Genomic DNA, 21,650 nt, shown 5'->3' with positions numbered 1-21,650 from the left:
TATTTGTTTTCTACATTAGCATGGACAAAATGTCCTTTTATGATTTACCAAAATAGTCTAAACCTTAATCTACAATTTTAATTGTCTATTTACCCATCTAGTAAAGTTATAGTTCAGTAAAACTCAAACATTTTAGGCTATCGGAAGAATTTTTATAATGTCGTCTTGAATTTAAAGCTGTCTGTGCAAGTTACTAAAGCACAATGTTGAAAATTTAACTTTTTAATATAAAAAAAATATTTATTTTAAACAATACAAAAATTCGTCTAAAGTTATTTTTATATTTGAGTTTAACTGTGGTTATATCCACGTTTACCCACCATGGTTTTTAAAATTGCATACCGAATATGACAGTTTGAGTTGCAGGAAACAGAAATGCTGTAATACAGGGTGTCCCAATAAACATGGGAATTCAGTGACGAATTCGATATCGTCTTTTTAAATAATTCTTTGATTTAGTATAGTGATACCTACTGAGAAAGCTGTAATCTGTAAGAGTTTCGTCTGCTATGTTCACAATTTGTTTGTTTATGTTTTAACTGCATCATACGGTTATACTTAGTAAAACAAGAAAATTGCAGTACACAAACGGAGTAAACTTGTCCGTCTTCACTGTTCATCTTGCGGAGACATTTTAAACACACTTTTAAAGTATTTTACCCTTTTCAATTACAATGCTAATTAATAACAAAGACGATATCAAATTCGTCACAGAATTGCCATGTTTTTTGGGACACCCTGTACCCTGCAAATTCACAAAAAAAAATCAAACAGAGCAAAGAACCCTTGGAAAAAAGGACGTTTTGATTTCTGGCGCTATACGAAATCTTTAATTTAATTTTTGCAGAGGTAATTTTCAAGAGGGTCAGGAGTCAGGAGAAGGGGCCTAGCGCTGCGTCTAGGATATATCAGAACAGCTTAAATTGAATTGGAAAATGACGCCGGCAAAAAAAGACACTACAGAGAAAAAGTTCTAGAGTTTATATTTTATAGCTTAAACACCCTCTTGTTTCTCAGAAATATCTTAAAAGTGTCAGCCATAGAGAATAGAATATATAGAGAGGAATTTACTAGAAAAAAGTGTAAAACGGCCATTTTGTTGTACTGTTTCCATACTGCAGGTGTACTTCACATATTTATGCTATATAACCTGTTGGGCCTTTGAATATCATTTTATAGAAAATCTAAAATTATTGTTAAAAGAAAACCAAATTATGAAATAGGCTGGTTTCATGATTGACCAATGATCATTTCACATAGACTCTATGCCTTCCACTTTACAAACGATGATTTTCCGTTATAACTATAAATCAAATGATGTTTTTATTCACCTAATTCATTATAAAGTTTATTTAACAGTTTAAAAAATTCGAAATTGAAATGGATAGTCTAGGGAACATACTGTATTAATGTACTCTACTGCATATACTTTGTGAACATTTACATGATTTGTACACTTTGAACTCCCTTTCAGGCTGAAAGGGACTGAAAAAATTCATACCGAGAGATTCTTTTAATTCCTCTCTATATATTCTATTCTCTATGGTGTCAGTTCTCTCCCTCCTATCTCCCCCCCCCCCATTCATTCTCAAATATTCAAATTTAAGTAGTCATTGCATCGTAATTTTTATTCAATTTCAAGATAAGAAAATAATATGATGAAAAGGAGGAATTAAAAAATTATTTCAACAAAAAATTTAAATTTTAGTACTGATACAGATGTTCAGAAATGAAAATTTATAGTTTTAAGTTTCAGAAAAAATGCCTTTTTATGATTAGATTTATATTTAAACGATAATTACTTTTAAAGAATTTAAAAATTATTTTGGATTTTTTTCTTTAAAAAACTAATAATGACATTTTTAAACTTGAGTTGTAAGGCTTCACCTTAGTATTTGTTTTCTCTTGACTCTGTGTGAAAGTGAATACAATGTTTAAAGAAAGATAAAAAGTTTAAATAAAGGGAATGTTCAGTGTTTGCAATTATCTTGATAAAAAAATTTGAAAAATTAGATTTATCAAAAGGTTAAAGGGCAATAATAAATTAATTGAATTTTTGTAAGGGACTTGACATGACTCCAGGTTTAGTCAAATTAACAAAATATTTAAATGGAAAAACATTAAAAAAAAGGTATCTGATCATGCTATTCCCGGGAAGTAGGAAATTAAAAAGTCAGAAGCACAGAGGATTTTAATTGGTGGCGTCAGGGGGAACGTATTGGGAGACTTTTAAATATTCATCTTAAATTCCAAAACTTGACTCAATACTACTTGTGAACGATCCCTTCTTTATGAGTAAATGTGAAATTAAACTTGTGATAAAAGTGAAAATTCAGGATCTTCACAATTTTAGTGAAAATATGGACGAAAGACGATGTTTAGCTGTTCTACATGAATGGGTCAGTCTTTTCTTTTGGTTGGTTTGGGGTTGGTGGCTGGAAGAAAACCAAGAAAACTTAATGTAAGTGAGAAAAAGATCTTTTGTATTTTGACAATCAAAGATTGTTGTATTTGTAATTATGTTCCATTGCACACAGATCCAGACAGTTATGAAAATTATGAATCTATTTGCAAGACCGCGCGGATTTTAAAGTTTTGCAACGTCTTGAACTGTGGCTTAATTTTTTATCTTAAAATTAATAGCGTTAATCTTGAGCACTATCTGCAGTTCGAAAGGAATTGGCAACCTCCTGGCACATTTTTTGCCAATTTATAGATAATAGAGTTTTTAAACTTTTATACCAACTTATCATAACAAATATTGTTCGTTTTATATATATATATATATACTGAATACACTTGATACATATCAAGTAATTTCAACTTCTAATCTGTGAACATCTTCTCTTTTGTATATATTATAAAACAATAACAAAAAAGTTTTTTTTCATGAATAAAAAAAATTTATGAAAATAGAATTTTTTTGGGTGTAATTTTTTTTTATTCTGATCATCCAAAACCCTTTCAAGCGAGGTCCCACACAAAATTTGGGCCCGATTGGTTCAGCCGTTTTGACGTTTATTGGATACAAACAAACACAAAGACAAGCAAAGTATGTAAAATATGTGAACGATAGAAAATATTTAAAGCATAATTAAGAAGATTGAAATTAGGAATAATTGGTTCTTAAATCCCCAAAAAATATTCCTTAAGTATTTTTGAGTTTTAAAAGTTTAAAAGTTTAAAAGTTTAAAAGTTTTCTCCGCATAGATATTTTCTGGAAATCAACGCAACCTAAACCTGTAATGCGCAGCCGTAGTACATTTGAATTTCCGAGCCGGGTCAACTTTCCGGTCCCGGTTTGTACTGTATCGCCTTGACATTGGGTAAATAAAGCAGACACTTAATAAGACTATAGCCAGTGCAACAAGGTTGACGCGGTCAGACTTAGGTTGAATTTACTTTTACTACAGGGTGAGAGGTGCGTGAAACACTAATTGATTAAAATTAAATAAAACGTCGAAGTTAACTGTAGAAGACTGTCATTTTTTTGCAGATAAATGAAGAAAGGAAAAAAGAAAAAATCTTTATGAATGAATGAAGAAATCATATTATATATATTTTAATTTAATAATTTAATATTAATATTTTAATTACTTGTTAGAAAATAAGGTTGGTATTTAATTAAATTGGAGTGTTGAGCTACACTTAAAACTAAATTAACATTAAATCTAATATGCTTATAACCATGACATCGTTTGTTATAAAGCAAAAATCAAAAATGTTTCTAATTTTTAATTTACAACCAGATAATTTAGCTGTTTTCGTGCGTAAAATTAAAACTAGAGGATAACCGAGGTATCAAAGTCCTACCAGTAATGTCTAGTTTGCAGTTATTAAAAAAGATCATAAACTTCGAAACATATAATTACGTTATACGTTACGAATGCAATGTTTAATTAAAAGAATAAATCGATGAAAATAAGTTAGCGCGCAATATATTGCAAATAATGTTAAAGCAGGTGCGCTGTTAAGATAAAACACGCGTAGAAGGTTTAGTAGAGGACAGGAAATGAAACTGTGAACTAGAAAATATATTATAACATTATCTATGTATATAGACATATATATTATTGATATAAAAATTTATTTATATATATCATAAGCTTCCTTCACACGTTTATGTTCTCCACAATCCAATCTGATTTTCCAATGATTGTATTTTATGAAGTAGGCATTGTACCTACTACTTCCTTGCATTTTTCTAATTCCTACATGCATGTTAGTTAGATCAAAGAGACTGATTAATTTTCTTTTTCCTGAATTTTCTGTTATTTGATATTTAAACAACAATTTCTGTTAGAATAAAAGTATCAGAGTTCAAAGATATAAAATGGATAAAATTAGAATTTTTGAGATAAATCAGTTTGTTTACAGTGAAAATACAAGTGAAAAATGACTTGGTTGAAAGTGTGAATGTTTGCTAACGAAGATAAGTCTGTAGGTAACGAAGGTATGCTAAATATGGTATTGTTGATGTTTCAGAAAAGTTTGAAAATTCTCCATCTTTTCATCTTTTTTTTCACCAATTCTTCAAACTTTTCTGAAAACTTTCTTCCCCAGTTTCTCTTTTGTTTTATCTCGGAGAAATAAGACCAGTCCCGCGGCTCTATCTATTAAATTTGAGGCAAATCGGTTCAGGGCCGGGTTTGAGTCTTGATCGGACAATTAAACAGAAAAACAGAAATTACTACTTCACATTTTCAAATATAAAAATACTATTCACCATACTGTACAAGTTATATAATTTACCAGATGATACTCAACGTACACCGTGTCCGTACACTGGGTTACCTAGTCGGGCTGGTACGAGTAAATGTGTATGCGGCACGATTACACTAGACTGGTTTGGACCCATGTGTGCGTACACGTACATATGATTTTACGCACTATGAGAAATGCAAATATATTTGGTTACATATTAAGAATTCAAAACATTTAAGTTCTTCTCAAAAGCTCTTCAATAAGATTTTATTTTACTTGCCATTTACATTTGAGGTGAACATACATTCCATTGTTAATCACCATACTATACAATGTAAAATGTACATCATTCACCATATATTGTACATGTGTTTATGTACGGGGAAATTGAATAAGCATTGTTAAATGTGCAGACAGTGCACCCTTTAAAATAGTCCGATCTCACTTTCTTTACTTGGTAACAAGACGCCTAGGGGTTTCCGGCCGCTCCAGGGGTTTCCGTAATATTTAGGGAAATCTATAAATAATATAAGTTTAGAATTTACTCTCTCTCTCTTCTTTCTCTCTCTTTCTCTCTCTTTCTCTCTCTTTCTCTCTCTTTCTCTCTCTTTCTCTCTCTTTCTCTCTCTTTCTCTCTTTCTCTCTTTCTCTCTTTCTCTCTTTCTAAATCTCGACATTTTTGCTTTGTTCACAGCAAACTAGATAGATGGGTAAGGTAGTATTTATTTGATATTACTGGTACGACATTGTGACCTCTTAGCTTCTCTAGCTTTGATTTTACGTACACGTATGATGAAATTTAAATATCTTTTCATCCTCTCGATAGTTTTTTTAACAAGAGGAGCTAGTTACCATTAACCGTATAAAGGCTGGGGGGTCTGAATCTGGGTATAGCCTAGGGGGGGGGGGGGCTTAGAAAAAGGACTTAGAAAATGGTTTTAAAATTGACCGTGTCTTTATTTATAATAAAAGACACGCTTGAAAGATTATAGTAATGACGACATTTTTAGAAATACTGTGGGTCGTCGCTTCTCGTCATATTGCACGAAAAGCGACGACCCACAGTAATGACGACAAAAATATTTCGATCTTACATGCAATATACTTTAGTTTCACGTCTCTTTCACGTACATTATATTAGATCTTTTAAAGCGCTTAATGAAGATTTACGGGACTAATCAGAAAATTTAAAAAGAATGAATCATTTTTTAAAAAGGCAGAAGCCTATTTTACTAAATGTCTTGCATTATAAAATACAAGGTTTTTCGAGTATTATGTGCGAATTTAAGCTTGGAGATTAATCCAATATGATCTGTATATGGGACGCTCTGTATCTGAAAACATGTAAGATTTTAAACTTTAGTTTAAAATGTATAATGTTCTACTTCCTAATAATCTTATGTATATCCTAAAGCATAAAAATGTGTTTGATTTAAACAGGATATTTAGTAATACTTAGAATAAAGGATATTTTATGATTTAAAGCTAAATTTCAAGCTTGAATGGTTTAAACCTTAATTGACAAGTTTTATAAATCCAAGATTTCTAATTTTGTTTCAACAGACACACATGTAAATTAGATATGAAACAGAATTTAAACATATTATTAATTTATATTTTAAATCAATTTTGAATATTATACGTTTCAATTCTATTCTACTCTGTAAACATTTTTTCTCTATTAGCAGTGTGTATCTGTTAAATTTAGAAAACGCCCTTGATTGCATTTGCGGAAAATTTTGTTGACATCAGATAACATTTATACACAGCACAGTGTGCTCAAATAAAATATTCAGTTCTAAAAATGTATCAATTACAATGGGACTTGAATATATTCAATAATTTTAAGGAACTGAGTTCTTTCAACTATGTCAAATTTGGTAATCTTTGTAACCTGAGTTTATAAACCGTGATACTTCAAACTTTGGCAATTTGATCTAGCAGATTTAATTTTTTGAAACATTAAATGTCTAAGATATCGGGTTGCAAAAATATAAGGATTAAAATATCAGAATTGTAAGAAGAAGTTCGTAGAACACACTTGTGACGTATCAAAAGAAAAATACTTTAGATATTTTCTGAGCTTTAACAATGGATTTTTTGGACATCCTGCACTCTGTTCACAGTATACTGTTCAGTTTTGTTCATAAAATTGTTCCGCAAACAATGAAAATAAATTGGATTTATTTCAAACAATTAATACTAAAATCATCCTCCTGCACTGCACCATTCATTCAACTATAGGTCAATTGGATCAATTCGTTCCAGAGATTTAGTTTGATCAATTGGATCAATTCATTCTATAGATGCAGGTTGATCATTTCGATCAATTCATTCCATAGATTTAGTTTGATCAATTGAATCAAGTATTCTAGTTCATGTACTATAATTATCCGTTTGTTAAGTTTTAAGTTTTTTTAAAGGGTGTCGATATCGCCTGGAAAAACAGCTTTAACATTGAAAATGTCTTTTTTTGTAAAAAGTGCGATCAAATTATGCTAGAACCTTTTCATATTTTCTTATTAATGTATATATATAAATATATATAAATATATATTAAATCTTAATCCTTGTGTGTTAAAACCTCTCTCAAAATACAAGTTTTTACGACACTCAATGTAATTAAAAACCTAAAGTATATATAACATTTTTTAATTGATTCACTCATTTTTATTTCTTCTCTTTTATTCATGAAATCCATTCATAAATTGGATTAAAATACGAATTTTTATTAATTGTTAACCCAGACCAAAGTTAATATATTGAGCTAGAACAAAAAATATTAATTTTGCTATGAGTAATATGTCTGTTATATAACGGGGGTATCCTGGTATATAGTGTATACAGGTGTCCAGTTACAGCTCTACAGTCTACACCACCTGTAGGAGATACAGCTTCAGTAGCAAGGTCAGACCAGAATATATTCATCCGTTATTCAAACAGTTCATCCCGGGATATTTAACCAGTTCATCCTGGGACATTCTAGTGATTTAGTGACCGTCTTGTAACTTTTTAGAACTTTTTTTTATTTTTCCATTTTTGTTCAGGACTTTCAGAAAGTGAACTAAAATTTGATTTGAGAATCTCAAAAAATTTCACAGATTTTTAACAACATTACTGTCTTATAAGTGCATTTTATTGAAGTGTTTTATATCTAAAAAATGTTGCGCTCTCTTCGGCCTACGCGAAGTGAATGCCCCGTAAGGTTTGAATCGGAGAAAGATAAGGAAAGGAATATGATTAGTCATTACATCAATCATTCAATCAATCAATCAATGAATCAATTAAAAATGAGACTTTTTAATTTGACAAATTGCTGGAAAATATGCACAGTTTTGTTTACTTTATATGTACAAAATGTAGAATAGATATGCTTTTATGAAAATTTTACTTTACTTATAAAAAAGCTTTTCCCGTCTGAAAGGGATTAAAAGGCAAAAATACTTTTTTTGAATAAACTTTGTTTGCCTTAGTCCAATTTAGATTATATTTGAAGTTTTGATAAAAAAGATAAATAAACAACTTTTTTAACTTACGCCATTTTATGCGTTGTATCACATTTTTAAGTGCATACAATTTTCAAACAATATTTTTAAAAACTTAAAGAATTTTTGTTTGGAAATCTTTCCTAACTTTTAGGAGCGAATCTTATCGATTTCTCAGCTAATGAAACCAAATGGTTCGAACGAGTTTTCTCACAAAAGAAGTTTCTCGATAAAAAAGTTGTCAAAACTGATAAAGCATGAGAAGGATGAACCTGAGCCTGGGAAACTCAAGATAAAGAAGAGTATTAAAGATCGTGCTCTCAAGAAGCTGGATAAAAGTGTGAATATGTTCAGTATTAAACAGAAGCAGGAGACAAGGAACCCTAGACCTTTAAACAGGAAAACATTTTTATTTGCTAAAAATTCATTCTAAAGCTTGACTGAAGGCGTAATTTCAAGTGAACCTCCATTTCCGATTAACAACAGTTTGACTAATTAAGGATGTCAGATATATCCCTGTTAATTTACCCTAATCGCTTTTAATTGTTGAACAATGAATACTTTACATTAATACATACTTTCTTTTAGTGGTCCTGTATTTCAAAAGATAATCGCCCTATTTATTTTGATTTTAATTTTTGCTGCACAAATCTGCAACAAAATAATAAGGATATCTCCATCATTTGAAAGGATGCGTTTAAATTAACTGACGCCTAGATACAGTAATTTTTTCATAAATTGTGGAGAACTGTTTATTCTTATGTTTTCATAAAAGCAACAACTTTTTTAAAAAAGCATGTTTATAATTTTTTCCGAAAAAGTAAAATGTTTCAGGCATTTAACCCTGCCCTCCCCACACAGACCTAGCAAGTCTTCTATCTGGGAAACCCAAAAGAAAGAATTAAGAAAAACAAATTCAAATCTATACTCAGATCTAGACCGATCTTCTAGTGCTGATTCAGGAATGATAAAAAATAAACAAAGATGATTTTTAAGAAAAACTTTTCAATCCTAGAAATGTAAAAAAAAGTCATCGAAAACAAATTGGAGGGATCGCTAAACTACCTACCACCGGTTCAAATCCTGAATCACTGATTCACTCTCCATTTTTTTACCTAAATCCTAGTGACTCTTTAACTTTGAATCGGGGATTCAGGATTTGAACCGGAGGTAAGTAATATATCAACGACTTCTCGCAGTTTATTAGATCCGGTGCTGCAGTAAAACATGGCATTTGGTTCGTTTTAAAATATATTTTTTAAATATATTGTTTCAAAAGTTCAAAAAAGTTAGAAAAATAAGTTTTTTTCTCAGTGCTTAACACATAACTCAGGAATTCTCAATTATGAGATTTGGATAACCGAAAAAATATCCCGCGCTGGTTTTATTTGGCACATTGCTCAAGATTTCAAAATTTTCAAAAAGAGAGAATTCCAAAATAACGTTTAACCAAAGAGAATAGAATATATTAAAGAGGGGAATTTACTAGAAAAAAGTGCAAAACGGCCATTTTGTTGTGCTGTTTCCAAACTGCAGGTGTACTTCACATATTTTTGCTATATAACCTTTTGGGCCCTGGAACATCATTTTATAGAAAAGCTAAGATTAATATTAAAAGAAAACCAAATTATGAAATAGGCTGGTTTCTAAATTGACCAATGATCATTTCACATAGACTCTTTGCCTTTCACTTTACAAACGACGATTTTCCGTTATATCTATAAATCAAATGATGTTTTTTTTATTCACCTAATTCATTTTATAAAGTTATTTAACAGCTTTAAAAAATTCGAAATTGAAATGGATAGTCTAGGGAACATACTGTATTAATGTACTCTACTGCATATAATTTGTGAACATTTACATGATTTGTTCACTTTGAACTCCCTTTCAGGCTGAAAGGGACTGACAAAATTCATACCGAGAGATTGGCTAAATTCCATTCTAATATATAGTCTTTTCTCTTTGCGTTTAACATTCAACAAAACTATCTCTGTCCAATGATTGTCACTTTTTGCCTTTTTTCACTGTTTTGGAAAGAAAGGGAAAACATGAAGATGCTATTTTTTAAGATAATCTACAATTTTAATAATAAATCATAGTTCAAAGAAGTAAAAATTAAGTTTTTTTCTAATTCTAATTTTTTCAATCAACTTTTAATATCTTATCTGAATTAATTTTTGTGGAAACAAATTTAATTTGATTGATATTTATAAACCAGGGAGTAAAGCTTATTTGGGGACTGAACAAAAAATTTAGTTTTCTAATGTTAAATTTCTACTTTTTAATCTGAAATGAGTTAAATCCATTATCAGGTTAAATATTTTAACTAATTTTACGACATTTCTTGAATTTTCTTCCCATTAATATGAGCTTAATGATTATTACCGTTTTAATCATTTTACCATTTTAAAGCTTATTGAGATTGGAAAAAACCTAAGTAATGCTGTTTTGAGATAATTTAATATTGTACTAATAAAATAAGGAAAGAAAATAAGAAAAAATTTATAATTAATCTTTTAAAAATTCTTAAATTTTAGATTAATTTTTTTATAATCGAGTTTTATCTATTTCTATCCTGGATAGTATTACAATTTCTAAATTGAAATTGTTAATTTTCCTCATTTACTATTTTTTTGTGGAATGTTAAAACATTTTTTTTTAATTTACTATTTTTTGTGGATTTTTAAAACTTTTTTTATGCTGAAGGAGTTGCATCCCCAACTAGTCCTCTCACTCCTATAGTAGATAATTCACGAGGAAATTACTTCAATACTTGAAAGTTCTAGATATATATAGTGGTCGGCGATTATATCAATAGAATGAAGACGACTTTTCTAATTAATTTTGTTCTCAAACTACGAGTTTACAAGAAAACAGAAAATGTTGATTGACATCTAATATTTGTTTCCATGTTTATGTGTATATCCATGTTAAAAACCTTGGTATAAATCAAATTGAAATGAAAAGTCGTCTTCATTGTATACGACAATGACTGTTAAAAAGGAACTGAGACCTTGCCACACACCCCCGTTTTATACTTTATATATCTTTTCAACCAGATGGTGTTCATCTCCGATATTTCAATAATCATTTAATCTGACAGACTTCATAGTTTTAAATATCAATGGTCGACAATACATATAGTTGAAAGATGTAGGGATTAAAAAATCTTATATTACCTGTTACACTTTTAATTTTTGTTTAATCTACTATACCTTATGATTCTGCAGGCTAAAATAAAAATAAAAGTACAAACATAAATATTATAAACCGATATTTCAACAAAGAACCATTTCATATAAAGTGTGTAGTGTCCCTTTAAAGTCTCTGACGTCTTTATTATTGGAAAATACAGAAAAATTGGAAAATATCAAACAAGAATTTTAGATTAACATTCATGATTTCGAATTAAAATACATCATAGAGAAATAGAGAAACCAGGAAAAGCATCGACAATATATTCTAATAACATATAATTTTTTAAAAAATCTTTTATTTTTAAAAAATTCTAACGATAAAAATGTCTAACATATAAAAATTATCTTCTGCATAACGGTAATTTAAATTATGAAATAATGAATAGCATTTGTAATTATTTTTCTACGTTATTTTAAACAGATTTTCTCTAGATAACAATTGTATTACTTAACTGCTTATAATTACAAAGGAATGTTTTAAACATATGATTACGGATTTATTAGCTTTATATTTTCATCAAGATTTACGTCACAACACAGCTAAAAATCAATTTACAAAATTAAAAACCTTTAAAAAACATTTCTTAAAATTTTTATCATTCTTAAACCTTCCCTGTGGTCACGTAATGTCCCACAAAAAAATTGGGCCCTATCGTTTCAGCCGTTTTGACGTTTATTGGATACAAACAAACAAACAGACAGACAAACGCCCAGACAAGCCAAATTCATATTTAGATAGATATTGTTATAATTTTGACAACAACAAAAGATCTTTTGGATCTAAAATTTTGATTATTGTTTTTTTATTTCTATATATGCAGAAAAGAGTCATGAGATCGCTTTGTATTCTATAATGTTGACATTGAAACTCAGAATACAGTGAATTTCTTGCATTTTAAAGTTATTAATTTCGCTCAGGTAATTTGTCACAACTTTCAATTTAAGAGACTGTAAGCGTAATTTCAAGTGACCCTCCATGCAAAAATTGTATTGTCCGAATGAAGCTATTTAAACACATGACAACTTGTATTCCACAGCTTATTGGATACTAGCCGGTGCCCTGCGTTTCCCGTGGTAAAAATTTGAAAAAAAAATTTTGAAAAAAATGTTTCAATTTGTTCAGCCTATAACACCCCCCGGCCACCCATGAGTGTCCACAAAAATGTTAGCTCAATCGGTCCAGCCGTTAGGCCGGCATTCGCAACATATATGAATGTCTTGTTTTATTATAAAGAAGAAGATATATTCAGAAAAAAAATCGATTAAATTGCTGCAGTCTTTAAATCAGCATTTTGAATTCTTTTTTTCTGTACTTAGCTTGTATTATTTAGATCACAAAAATATTTAATCAATTAATTGGGGAGTATTAAGTTTCTACTAAATTAATAAAGAAAAATCAAGATCTCCATCAAAGAAATGTTCAAGAGGTTGAAATTCTACGTGAAATTTCTTTTACTTCATTAAAATCACAAGATATTTAGATATTCCTCTATGATTAAATTATAAATGAATGAATGAAGCGGCACTTCGGGACCATTTTCTATATTTTCTATTTATGTGGAAATGAGCTTTCTGTAAATTAATCTAATTCCAATCTGTTTTTATTATTGAATAAATTTCCATGAAAACATCCTGTATAATAAATAAAACCATTATTACTTACAACTAAATTATTCCCTCATCTTTATAATCAAATCATATTTTCAATCAGAGAACCCATTGTGTCCTGTTTGAAGTAATATTGAAAAAATATGAAGAAAAAATATTTTACCGCCTTTTGATCAACATTACCGACCTATGATTGCCCCCAACAGAGGGAGGTTAAGTTACTTAACGTCCCTTGGGATAGTTATGTAAAATAACCACCCGTTCTTGAAGTTTTCGGGAAAAAATTTGCTCATTTTCATCTCAAAAGACGATAAAATTGTGACAACTACTTTTTCGGAAAATTACAAATTTTACCTAACCACGGGTTCCCTCGACCAATTTTGTCTACAAAACATCCCTGTAAAAAGTTGAAAATAATTATAATACCAAAGATATAATTCTTATCCTTAATAAATAAATTCAAAAATATTAGTTTTTAAGGCTTATAAATAATTTTTTATTCTATTATGTTGTTTGGTTTGGGTCCAATAAACGTTAAAACGGCTGAACCGATTAGGTCCTTATTCTTCCGTATCTCATATGTATGTAATATGATAGCAAATTTCATAAATTGGAGAGGTCGCTGAACTGCATACCACCGGTTAAAATTCTAAATCACTGATTCAAATCTTCATGAATCTTTAACTTTGCATCGGTGAAAAGATACGATAGGACCCAATTAAAAATGGGGGGGAAATTGTCAAGATTTATTTTAAGAAAAAAAACGCTTTTTTGTAATAAATGAGTAAATTCTTACGAATTTAGTTTTAAAGTAAAGAAAAATGGCTTATTGGGTTATGGGGGGGGGGGTGGAAAAAATCTGTTTTATTTATTATCTAATTTCTACGTAATAATACGCAATTAGAATCTGAAAACATTATTGAAGTGATTTAAAGGAGTTCATCTGTACAAATCCAACCAATTAAATTTAACCCTACCAAGATTACAACCAAGAAACAGAAGAATAAATGAAGACCAGGGTTGGGAGGAGAAAAAATCAACAATAAGAGAAAGAACAGGAGAGGATCTTAAACAGAATTTACCAGGAACCTTGAAATGTATTACTTTATTCATAAGCAGATCAGAAATTCACGAACAGCAAGCTGTTAATAACGATCTTGCGGATTTCATAACAGAGTTTCGTGGATTTTCAACCGCTACAACTTGATCATTAACCCTAAACAGGCTGTGGGGGAGGCGTTTGGCGTCCCCCCTGTAGTTTTTTTTTGTCCTAGCACTCTTATTTTTGACAATATCACCGTAAAGTTTTGTGACTTTAAATGAATAGTAATTTAAAGGATTTTTTATTAAAAAAGTATTTTTTTTTAATTTATAGGGTAGGGTACAGAGTGGAAAAAAATCCGGTCTAGGAAAAGAATCTAAAATAGCCCATAACCTTTTTCTGGCTAAAGCTACAGATCTAAACACTATAGTTTAGAAAAGCCCTTGAAAAATGCATGTAGAAAAATGTGTCACACTTAATTGATATTTGTTTAAAACAAAACGAAATTTGAAACTTTGAACGAAACTTTGAGCTGGCCTTGAAAAATTGCATTTCAACTCTATAACTATTCTCTATGACCTTTTTCTAGAGGGGGGCGCCGAACGCCCCCCTCCCAGGCTATACATAGATTCAGACCCCCAGCCTTTTATAGGGTTAAAGACAGGATGGAAACACTTCCTTGGAACTTGTTTTTCCTTTAAAAAAATGAAACCCTGCGTATAAATTTCGAGGTGGTTTATTTTTCATGTTGAATACTCCTCTAATAATTTTTTGCTGGAAAAAATAAATCAATATTTCTAATTTCTTTTCTTTATGTACTATAACTGTTTGTCTCCTATGAACGCACAATGTATCTACGCTAAAAACGAGTGGAAAATACATTTTAATGAACGATAAAAATCCACAAAATTAAAATATTCGGTAATGAATAATAAGAAAAATTTCAAAATAGGTATCCCAAAATTTTTGCAGGTAGGGTTTCATTTATCCAAAACGAAGTTCCATTATCTTATCTGTCGAATGTTTTCATGTTTTCACGGAAAAAAAGGTCTTTAAAATCGTGTTAAATTGCTGTTGTGTTCTTTCCTTGATTTTTCGTTAATACTTAAATTAGAATACAAAAAAGGGAGAACGCGCCCGAAGTCTGTCAAGGATCTAAGACGTAAATCACATGTGGAGAGCAGATTAGAAGGAAGAAAGCTATCAGACAATTTCAAACTATTAGATCATGTTGAAGAATTGTGTAAACAAGCAGACATCAACATCGATAGAAGGCTGAAAAATAGAATCAGGAACAACATTGATGACATAAAAAGATATTAAAAGAATTACATGTATGATTTACTTACAGAAAAGTAAGAATATATGAAGTTTAATTCCTCGAGGGATTCAATCATAAAACTGAGGGCGTATAATCTTCTTCCTCTCAAACACTTTTACAAAGCAATTACAGTAAAATCAAAGAATTAGGCTTTTAAACATTTTAAACTTTTTTCAAATGATTTAAAAAAGAATTAAAGTTTAAACCCCGACGGTTTCAATTATTAAAGAAATTACAGTAAAATCAAAGTACTTCTTTTCAAACATTTTTAAAACTTTTTAAAAATTATTTACAAATTTTTTATTGAACTTTTATCGTTTTGTTGTTTAGAAAGATATCAGAAAACTCATTAAATTTGGTAACCCTGGATGTGAATCAAACAGGCGCGCATATTATTTATTACAAAAATATTTCACATCACGTTTAACTAAATTTATTTTGATTTTGTTTGGTTTCAAAACACATTTTTTTTATTCTAAAAATCTTTAAAAAAAAAAAAACTTTCCAATCAAAACATACAATCGATCAAGTTTTTTAATCTTAGTTGTAATATGACAGTTGGGGGGGAGTAAAAATGTCCTAAAATCGAACCAGTAATTCCAAATAGAATTTACTTTTTCTTTTTGTTAAGATTGAAGTTTTCCGAAGTATATACTTTAAATATTTCACACATGTAATGAATATGATATAAAAATACTAATAGAGCACAAAGTCTCGAACCAGTAACCCAGCTTAAAGTTTACTGAAATCAAATATTGGAACACTACACAAAAAGGAAAATTTAAAGCATTAATAACTGTGAACTACGAAATGTTAACTCAAAGTTTGAAAGTAAACGCTCACTTGCGCGAATTAGTACATGGTTAGAATGGAAGTGTACTGCTGGGCGATGAATTAATGTGACATGTTTAAAAGTTGTTGTATAAAATGATAATGGCGGATTAGGACGGATTGAAGAGAACTCAAGTTGGAGAGCAATCAAGTTTTCTCTTCTTCTTAAATATCAGATTGAAAGGAAAATAAACTCAACTCGTCATATTATTTCTTCTCAAAAGGGCCTGTACACCATTTATTGGTAGGGATGGACACCATGGTAGGGATTGTACACCATCTAATGGTAGGGATTGTACACCATTTTTTGGTTGTACAAATGGATTGTACACCATTTATTGGTTGTATAAACGGACAGTACACCATTTATTGGTTGTACAAAGGGACTGAACTCCATTTATTGGTTGTAAAAAGGGAATTAATACCATTTAATGTTTGTAAAAAGGTACTGAATACCATTTTTTGGTTATCTAAGGGATTGTACACAATTCAATGGTTGTACAAAGGGACTAAATAACATTTATTGGTTGTAAAAAGGGACTAAATAACATTTATTGCTTGTAAAAAGGTACTGAATACCATTTTTTGGTTATCTAAGGGATTGTACACAATTCAATGGTTGTACAAAGGGACTAAATAACATTTATTGGTTGTGAAAAGGGCTGATTACCATTTGAAGGTTTTATATTAAAACTTTACACCATTTTTAAGAGAATATGCTGGACAGATTAGCATTTGTTGGTTCTATAATAAGACTTTACACCCTTTAAGAGAATATGATAGATTTAAAAGTAAAGGTGTAAAAGTTTGTCATTAAAAGTTCACCTTTTTAACTAGGTTGCGAAGATATAGATATAGTGATTAGATCTTTTGTATAAAAATTAAAATCTGACAAAGTTTACGGTTTTTGATGCAGCGACCTAGGGTAAAAAGATGATGATAAAGAAACATTTTATTTATTTACAAAAAAAAATGTAAAGACATCATTTTACATGTCATAACAATTATACTTGTTGAAACCAGAAGAAAATTTGAATTTTTCTGTACAATCCCTTGATCAGAAAAATAATATAAACTAGACGCTAATAAATCCTGATCAATAAACTTCCAACGAAAAATAAAGATTGATGGGAAAGCATCCAATTCCAAGATTAAAGGGACTGTAAGCGTAATTTCAAGTGGCCCTTTATACAAATATGACACTGCCTGATTCACAACGGTACCCTTATAACCTGTGTCTGATAAAGTATGAATACAATATGTATGCTTTTAATTTTGAAAACTAAATATCTTTCAATGTGATTTCTCTATTTATGTTACTTGCGTATTTCTCCTGCAGGATTACATATAGGAATGATCAGAACTAGAAATTCAAGGCGCTTCGCGCCCTTCTTTCTAGGCTTTTAGGGCGCTTCGCGCCCATTTTCTATTTTAATTGTGAACATGTTTTTTTTTGTTTACATTTTAAAACAAAGAAGAAAAAAATTTTGCGGATTTCCAAGAATTTTAATTTTTTTTACAAAATTAAAAACCTTTAAAACACATTTTTTTAATTTTTATCATTCATATACCTTCCCTGTGGTCACGTGATGTCCCACAAAAAATTTGGGCCCGATCGGTTCAGCCGTTTTGACGTTTATTGGTGCAAACAAACAAACAGACAGACAAGCCAAATTTATATATAGATTTAAGCATAGAAAGACGACAACATCTTCCACATTATTTTTCAAACAGATTTTTCAAGGGTATCGTCGTGAATCGGTATTGCAATCTTTCCATGGAGGGTCACATCAGTGAAAATATAATTTAAATATTAACAAACGAAAATTAAAGCCCCCTTACCCCTCCACACTTAAAGTGCAAGTTGAGTGTTATTATAGGATTCTGACTGAAATAAAACCAGTGTGTTTAAAAACTGGAACCACAAGTCTTATTTTTATCAGGAAAGAAGAAGATAATTAAATTATATATCTCATTATATTCATATTAATAGCACACATTTCAATATTCATGTAAATGGATAAAATGTCTACCCCCCTTCTCCAATTTTTAAAGATGAAAATAAATGGGTCTTTCTGGGTGTTTCGTAAAACACGAGCTAAAGAGTTATGAATATAAACAAAAAGAATATAAATCAATTCTTAAATACTGTATACTCCAATCCTTATCTCATTGGTCAAAATTTTAGAGATTGGATCATAAGGGCTTAAGAATTTAAAAACTCACACCTCAGGGCAACTTTCTATATTTTTTGTTTAACTTTTCAAGCTTCAGAAAAGTATTTTTTTTTAAGTTTTCCAAATAATTTTCTTCTAACCTGTAGATTTCATCATCCTTATATTGGTCCCATCAAGCTTGCTCTGATTCATGTTTGTTCTTGTATCAACAATGAAAACGAAGATTCAGGAAAACTAAAACCTGTTTAAAATTATCTGAGTTCGTTACTTTTTATTGTTAGGATTTAAACCCATTTTCTTCTTTTTTGGGCCGGAAAGATTTATTATTATTTATTCGACTTTTGACTGATTTTAGATCGGTTAAAAGAAGTACTTGACAGAATAATTTTTAAAGTGCTTTTTGAATTTTAATTAATTAAAAAGTTACTAAAAAATTACTATATAACCTTGGGTTTGATCAGGTTGTTTAACCTCCATTATACAACCTTGGGTTTGATCGCGTTTTTTAACCTCTACTATATAACCTTGGGTTTGATTAGGTTGTTTAACCTCTACTATATAACCTTGGGTTTGATCAGGTTGTTTAACCTCTACTATATAACCTTGGGTTTAATCAGGTTGTTTAACCTCTACTATATAACCTTGGGTTTAATGAGGTTGTTTAACCTCTACTACATAACCTTGGGGTTTGATCAGGTTGTTTAACCTCTACTACATAACCTTGGGTTTGATCAGGTTGTTTAACCTCTACTATATAACCTTCGGTTTGATCAGGTTGTTTAACCTCTACTATATAACCTTGGGTTTGATCAGGTTGTTTAACCTCTGCTATATAACCTTGGGTTTGATCAGGTTGTTTAACCACTATTATATAACCTTGGGTTTGATCAGGTTGTTTAACCTCTACTATATCACCTTGGGTTTAATCAGGTTGTTTAACCCCTACTATATAACCTTGGGTTTGATCAGGTTGTTTAACCTCTACTACATAACCTTGGGGTTTGATCAGGTTGTTTAACCTCTACTATATAACCTTGGGTTTGATCAGGTTGTTTAACCTCCATTATACAACCTTGGGTTTGATCAGGTTGTTTAACCTCTACTATATAACCTTGGGTTTGATCAGGTTGTTTAACCTCTACTATATAACCTTGGGTTTGATCAGGTTGTTTAACCTCTACTATATAACCTTGGGTTTGATCAGGTTGTTTAACCTCCATTATACAACCTTGGGTTTGATCGCGTTGTTTAACCTCTACTATATAACCTTGGGTTTGATCAGGTTGTTTTACCTCTACTATATAACCATGGGTTTGATCAGTTTGTTTAACCTCTACTATATAACTTGGGTTTGATCAGGTTGTTTAACCCCTACTATATAACCTTGGGTTTGATCAGGTTGTTTAACCTCTACTATATAACCTTGGGTTTGATCAGGCTGTTTAACCTCTACTATATAACCTTGGGTATGGTCTATAAAATATTAATATATAACTATTTTGGTCGGTATACAGAGGAGTATCCAGGTATCCCTGAACCTTCTCCAGTATCTTATCAAGGAGATTGTATCGACTATCTGTACCATCAACGTCTTCATGAAGCTAGAGAAGGACCTCCAGTTGTCCTTGACGAGTGTCTAGAAGGATACCTGGATCCAAAGGAACGAATGGGAATTCTCTGGTATCTCTACCTTGCTCAGTAAGCTATAGGGATCAAACCCGATCATCTGTTTTTGACCTACGAGGTGTCCCACATGGCTTCAATGGTTGCATGATCCAAACCACTATAATGATTTACCGGTCTAGTCTAATTGTACCGTGTATGCATTCTCTTGTACTGACCAGTCTAGACTACCTAGTGTAAAGTCGACCCAGCACATATTGTGCACAAACACATGTGGTCCCACAGCCAATCGGATTAAATATTTAGCTCGTGTATCACTCCTTAGATAAATAGATAGATGTGGTGCACCCTGTATTTAGATTTGTGTATGACTTCTTCTATTCTAACCATTTAAAATAATTTACTAAAATAGAATTTTTTAAATTACATCGCTAATGAAAAATGTGCTGAACAACGTTTTATACATAAATCTTTTTGATTTTTTTTTCTTGAAACGATATTGTAAATCATTATATATTTCCACGTTTTTTCGGAAATAAAAGTTAGATTATTAAAAATAACGATGCACAATTATTTCAGGTGTGTTCAACCCATGGAGGAATTTGATGAGCAAAACATAGGGTAAGAAAAATGAAGACAACATCTAAGCAATCATATTGTAATAGTGAACAACTCCTGTGTTGCTCATTGGACATTTTTAAAACTTAACTTTAAAATTTGTCTTCCTCAGTTTTATGGGTATCACTGTAAATCACTTATTTTAAGGAATTATCTCATTTTTCACAAAAAATATTTTATATTTATGTAAACAACCCAATTTTTGCGTCGTAAAAAGTAAAAATTTCAAATTTCATCAGGATATAAATAATTTTTTTCAGTTTAAAAAACTCAAAAAACTTTTTTAAAACCTGGTCCAATCTTAAATTTAACATTTTTTTAATTAATCTTACACGTGTCATGTCATGCTTATTGCTTATACTTTCCTTAAATATTGACAGAGACATCAGATATTAAACAATTTTTATCATAGAAATCATTTAAATAGAAATAAGAAAAACGTTCCCAAAAAGACTCCAGGGTCTTCGAACACTTTGTAGATTAAAAAGAGAAAATAAGAAAAAAAACTTTTAAAGAAATGTCTTCTTAATAAAAAAGATAAAAAAAAATAAATTTAAAATTTCGTGAAAGCTGAATTCAAGTAAGAATTTTACACTCAGCACTCTGCACTGTACACTTACAGGACTTATCGTGAAATGGAGGTTAGAAGACGAGAGGATGGAATAGGACGAACAAGAATAGAGACGACAGGGACAGGATGGAGACGACGAGAAATAGAAGAAAGTGGACGAGTTTGTCACAGATGTGGGAAACCGTTCTCAATCTTTAGTTCCAGGTTTGGATATTTTGAATACAATGATAATCAGAAAACTGTAGAATATGAAGACGACATTAAAACATTAATTAAGTATATTTGATGCTGTTACAAAGCAAACAGTTTTACAAATAACTTATTTAATCACTTATTTCAGGTTTTCATTGTATTAATAATAAAAATAAAATAAAAAATTTACAAATGTTTAAAAAGTTCAGACCTGATTAATCATTTTAGCTTGCTTCGTCAATAATATAATAATTTCCCTGTAAGATTATCCCGTTTAA

The 21,650-nt window shown here is 30.3% G+C and overlaps 1 protein-coding gene across 1 annotated transcript in view; it reads left to right on the top strand.

Annotated features, from left to right (window-relative positions):
* The first annotated feature begins 7,290 nt into the window (after window positions 1-7,290).
* LOC111707767 (uncharacterized) overlaps window positions 7,291-21,650 on the top strand; it is a 31,477-nt gene continuing 17,117 nt past the window's right edge. Inside the window, exons 1-13 of the mRNA XM_023480906.1 lie at window positions 7,291-7,931; window positions 8,344-8,588; window positions 9,024-9,151; window positions 10,899-10,949; window positions 13,933-14,094; window positions 15,166-15,331; window positions 15,691-15,743; window positions 16,306-16,375; window positions 18,072-18,134; window positions 18,515-18,597; window positions 19,883-20,066; window positions 20,571-20,612; window positions 21,232-21,384. Of these exons, the coding sequence (XP_023336674.1) occupies window positions 7,866-7,931; window positions 8,344-8,588; window positions 9,024-9,151; window positions 10,899-10,949; window positions 13,933-14,094; window positions 15,166-15,331; window positions 15,691-15,743; window positions 16,306-16,375; window positions 18,072-18,134; window positions 18,515-18,597; window positions 19,883-20,066; window positions 20,571-20,612; window positions 21,232-21,384 (1,466 nt within the window). The 5' untranslated portion in view covers window positions 7,291-7,865. The remainder of the gene's footprint in view (window positions 7,932-8,343; window positions 8,589-9,023; window positions 9,152-10,898; window positions 10,950-13,932; window positions 14,095-15,165; window positions 15,332-15,690; window positions 15,744-16,305; window positions 16,376-18,071; window positions 18,135-18,514; window positions 18,598-19,882; window positions 20,067-20,570; window positions 20,613-21,231; window positions 21,385-21,650) is intronic.

Source organism: Eurytemora carolleeae, unplaced genomic scaffold, assembly GCF_000591075.1.
Source record: "Eurytemora carolleeae unplaced genomic scaffold, Eaff_2.0 scaffold823, whole genome shotgun sequence".
NCBI classification, from domain to species: Eukaryota; Metazoa; Arthropoda; class Copepoda; order Calanoida; family Temoridae; genus Eurytemora; species Eurytemora carolleeae.
This window is presented reverse-complemented; position numbering and strand designations above follow the sequence as displayed.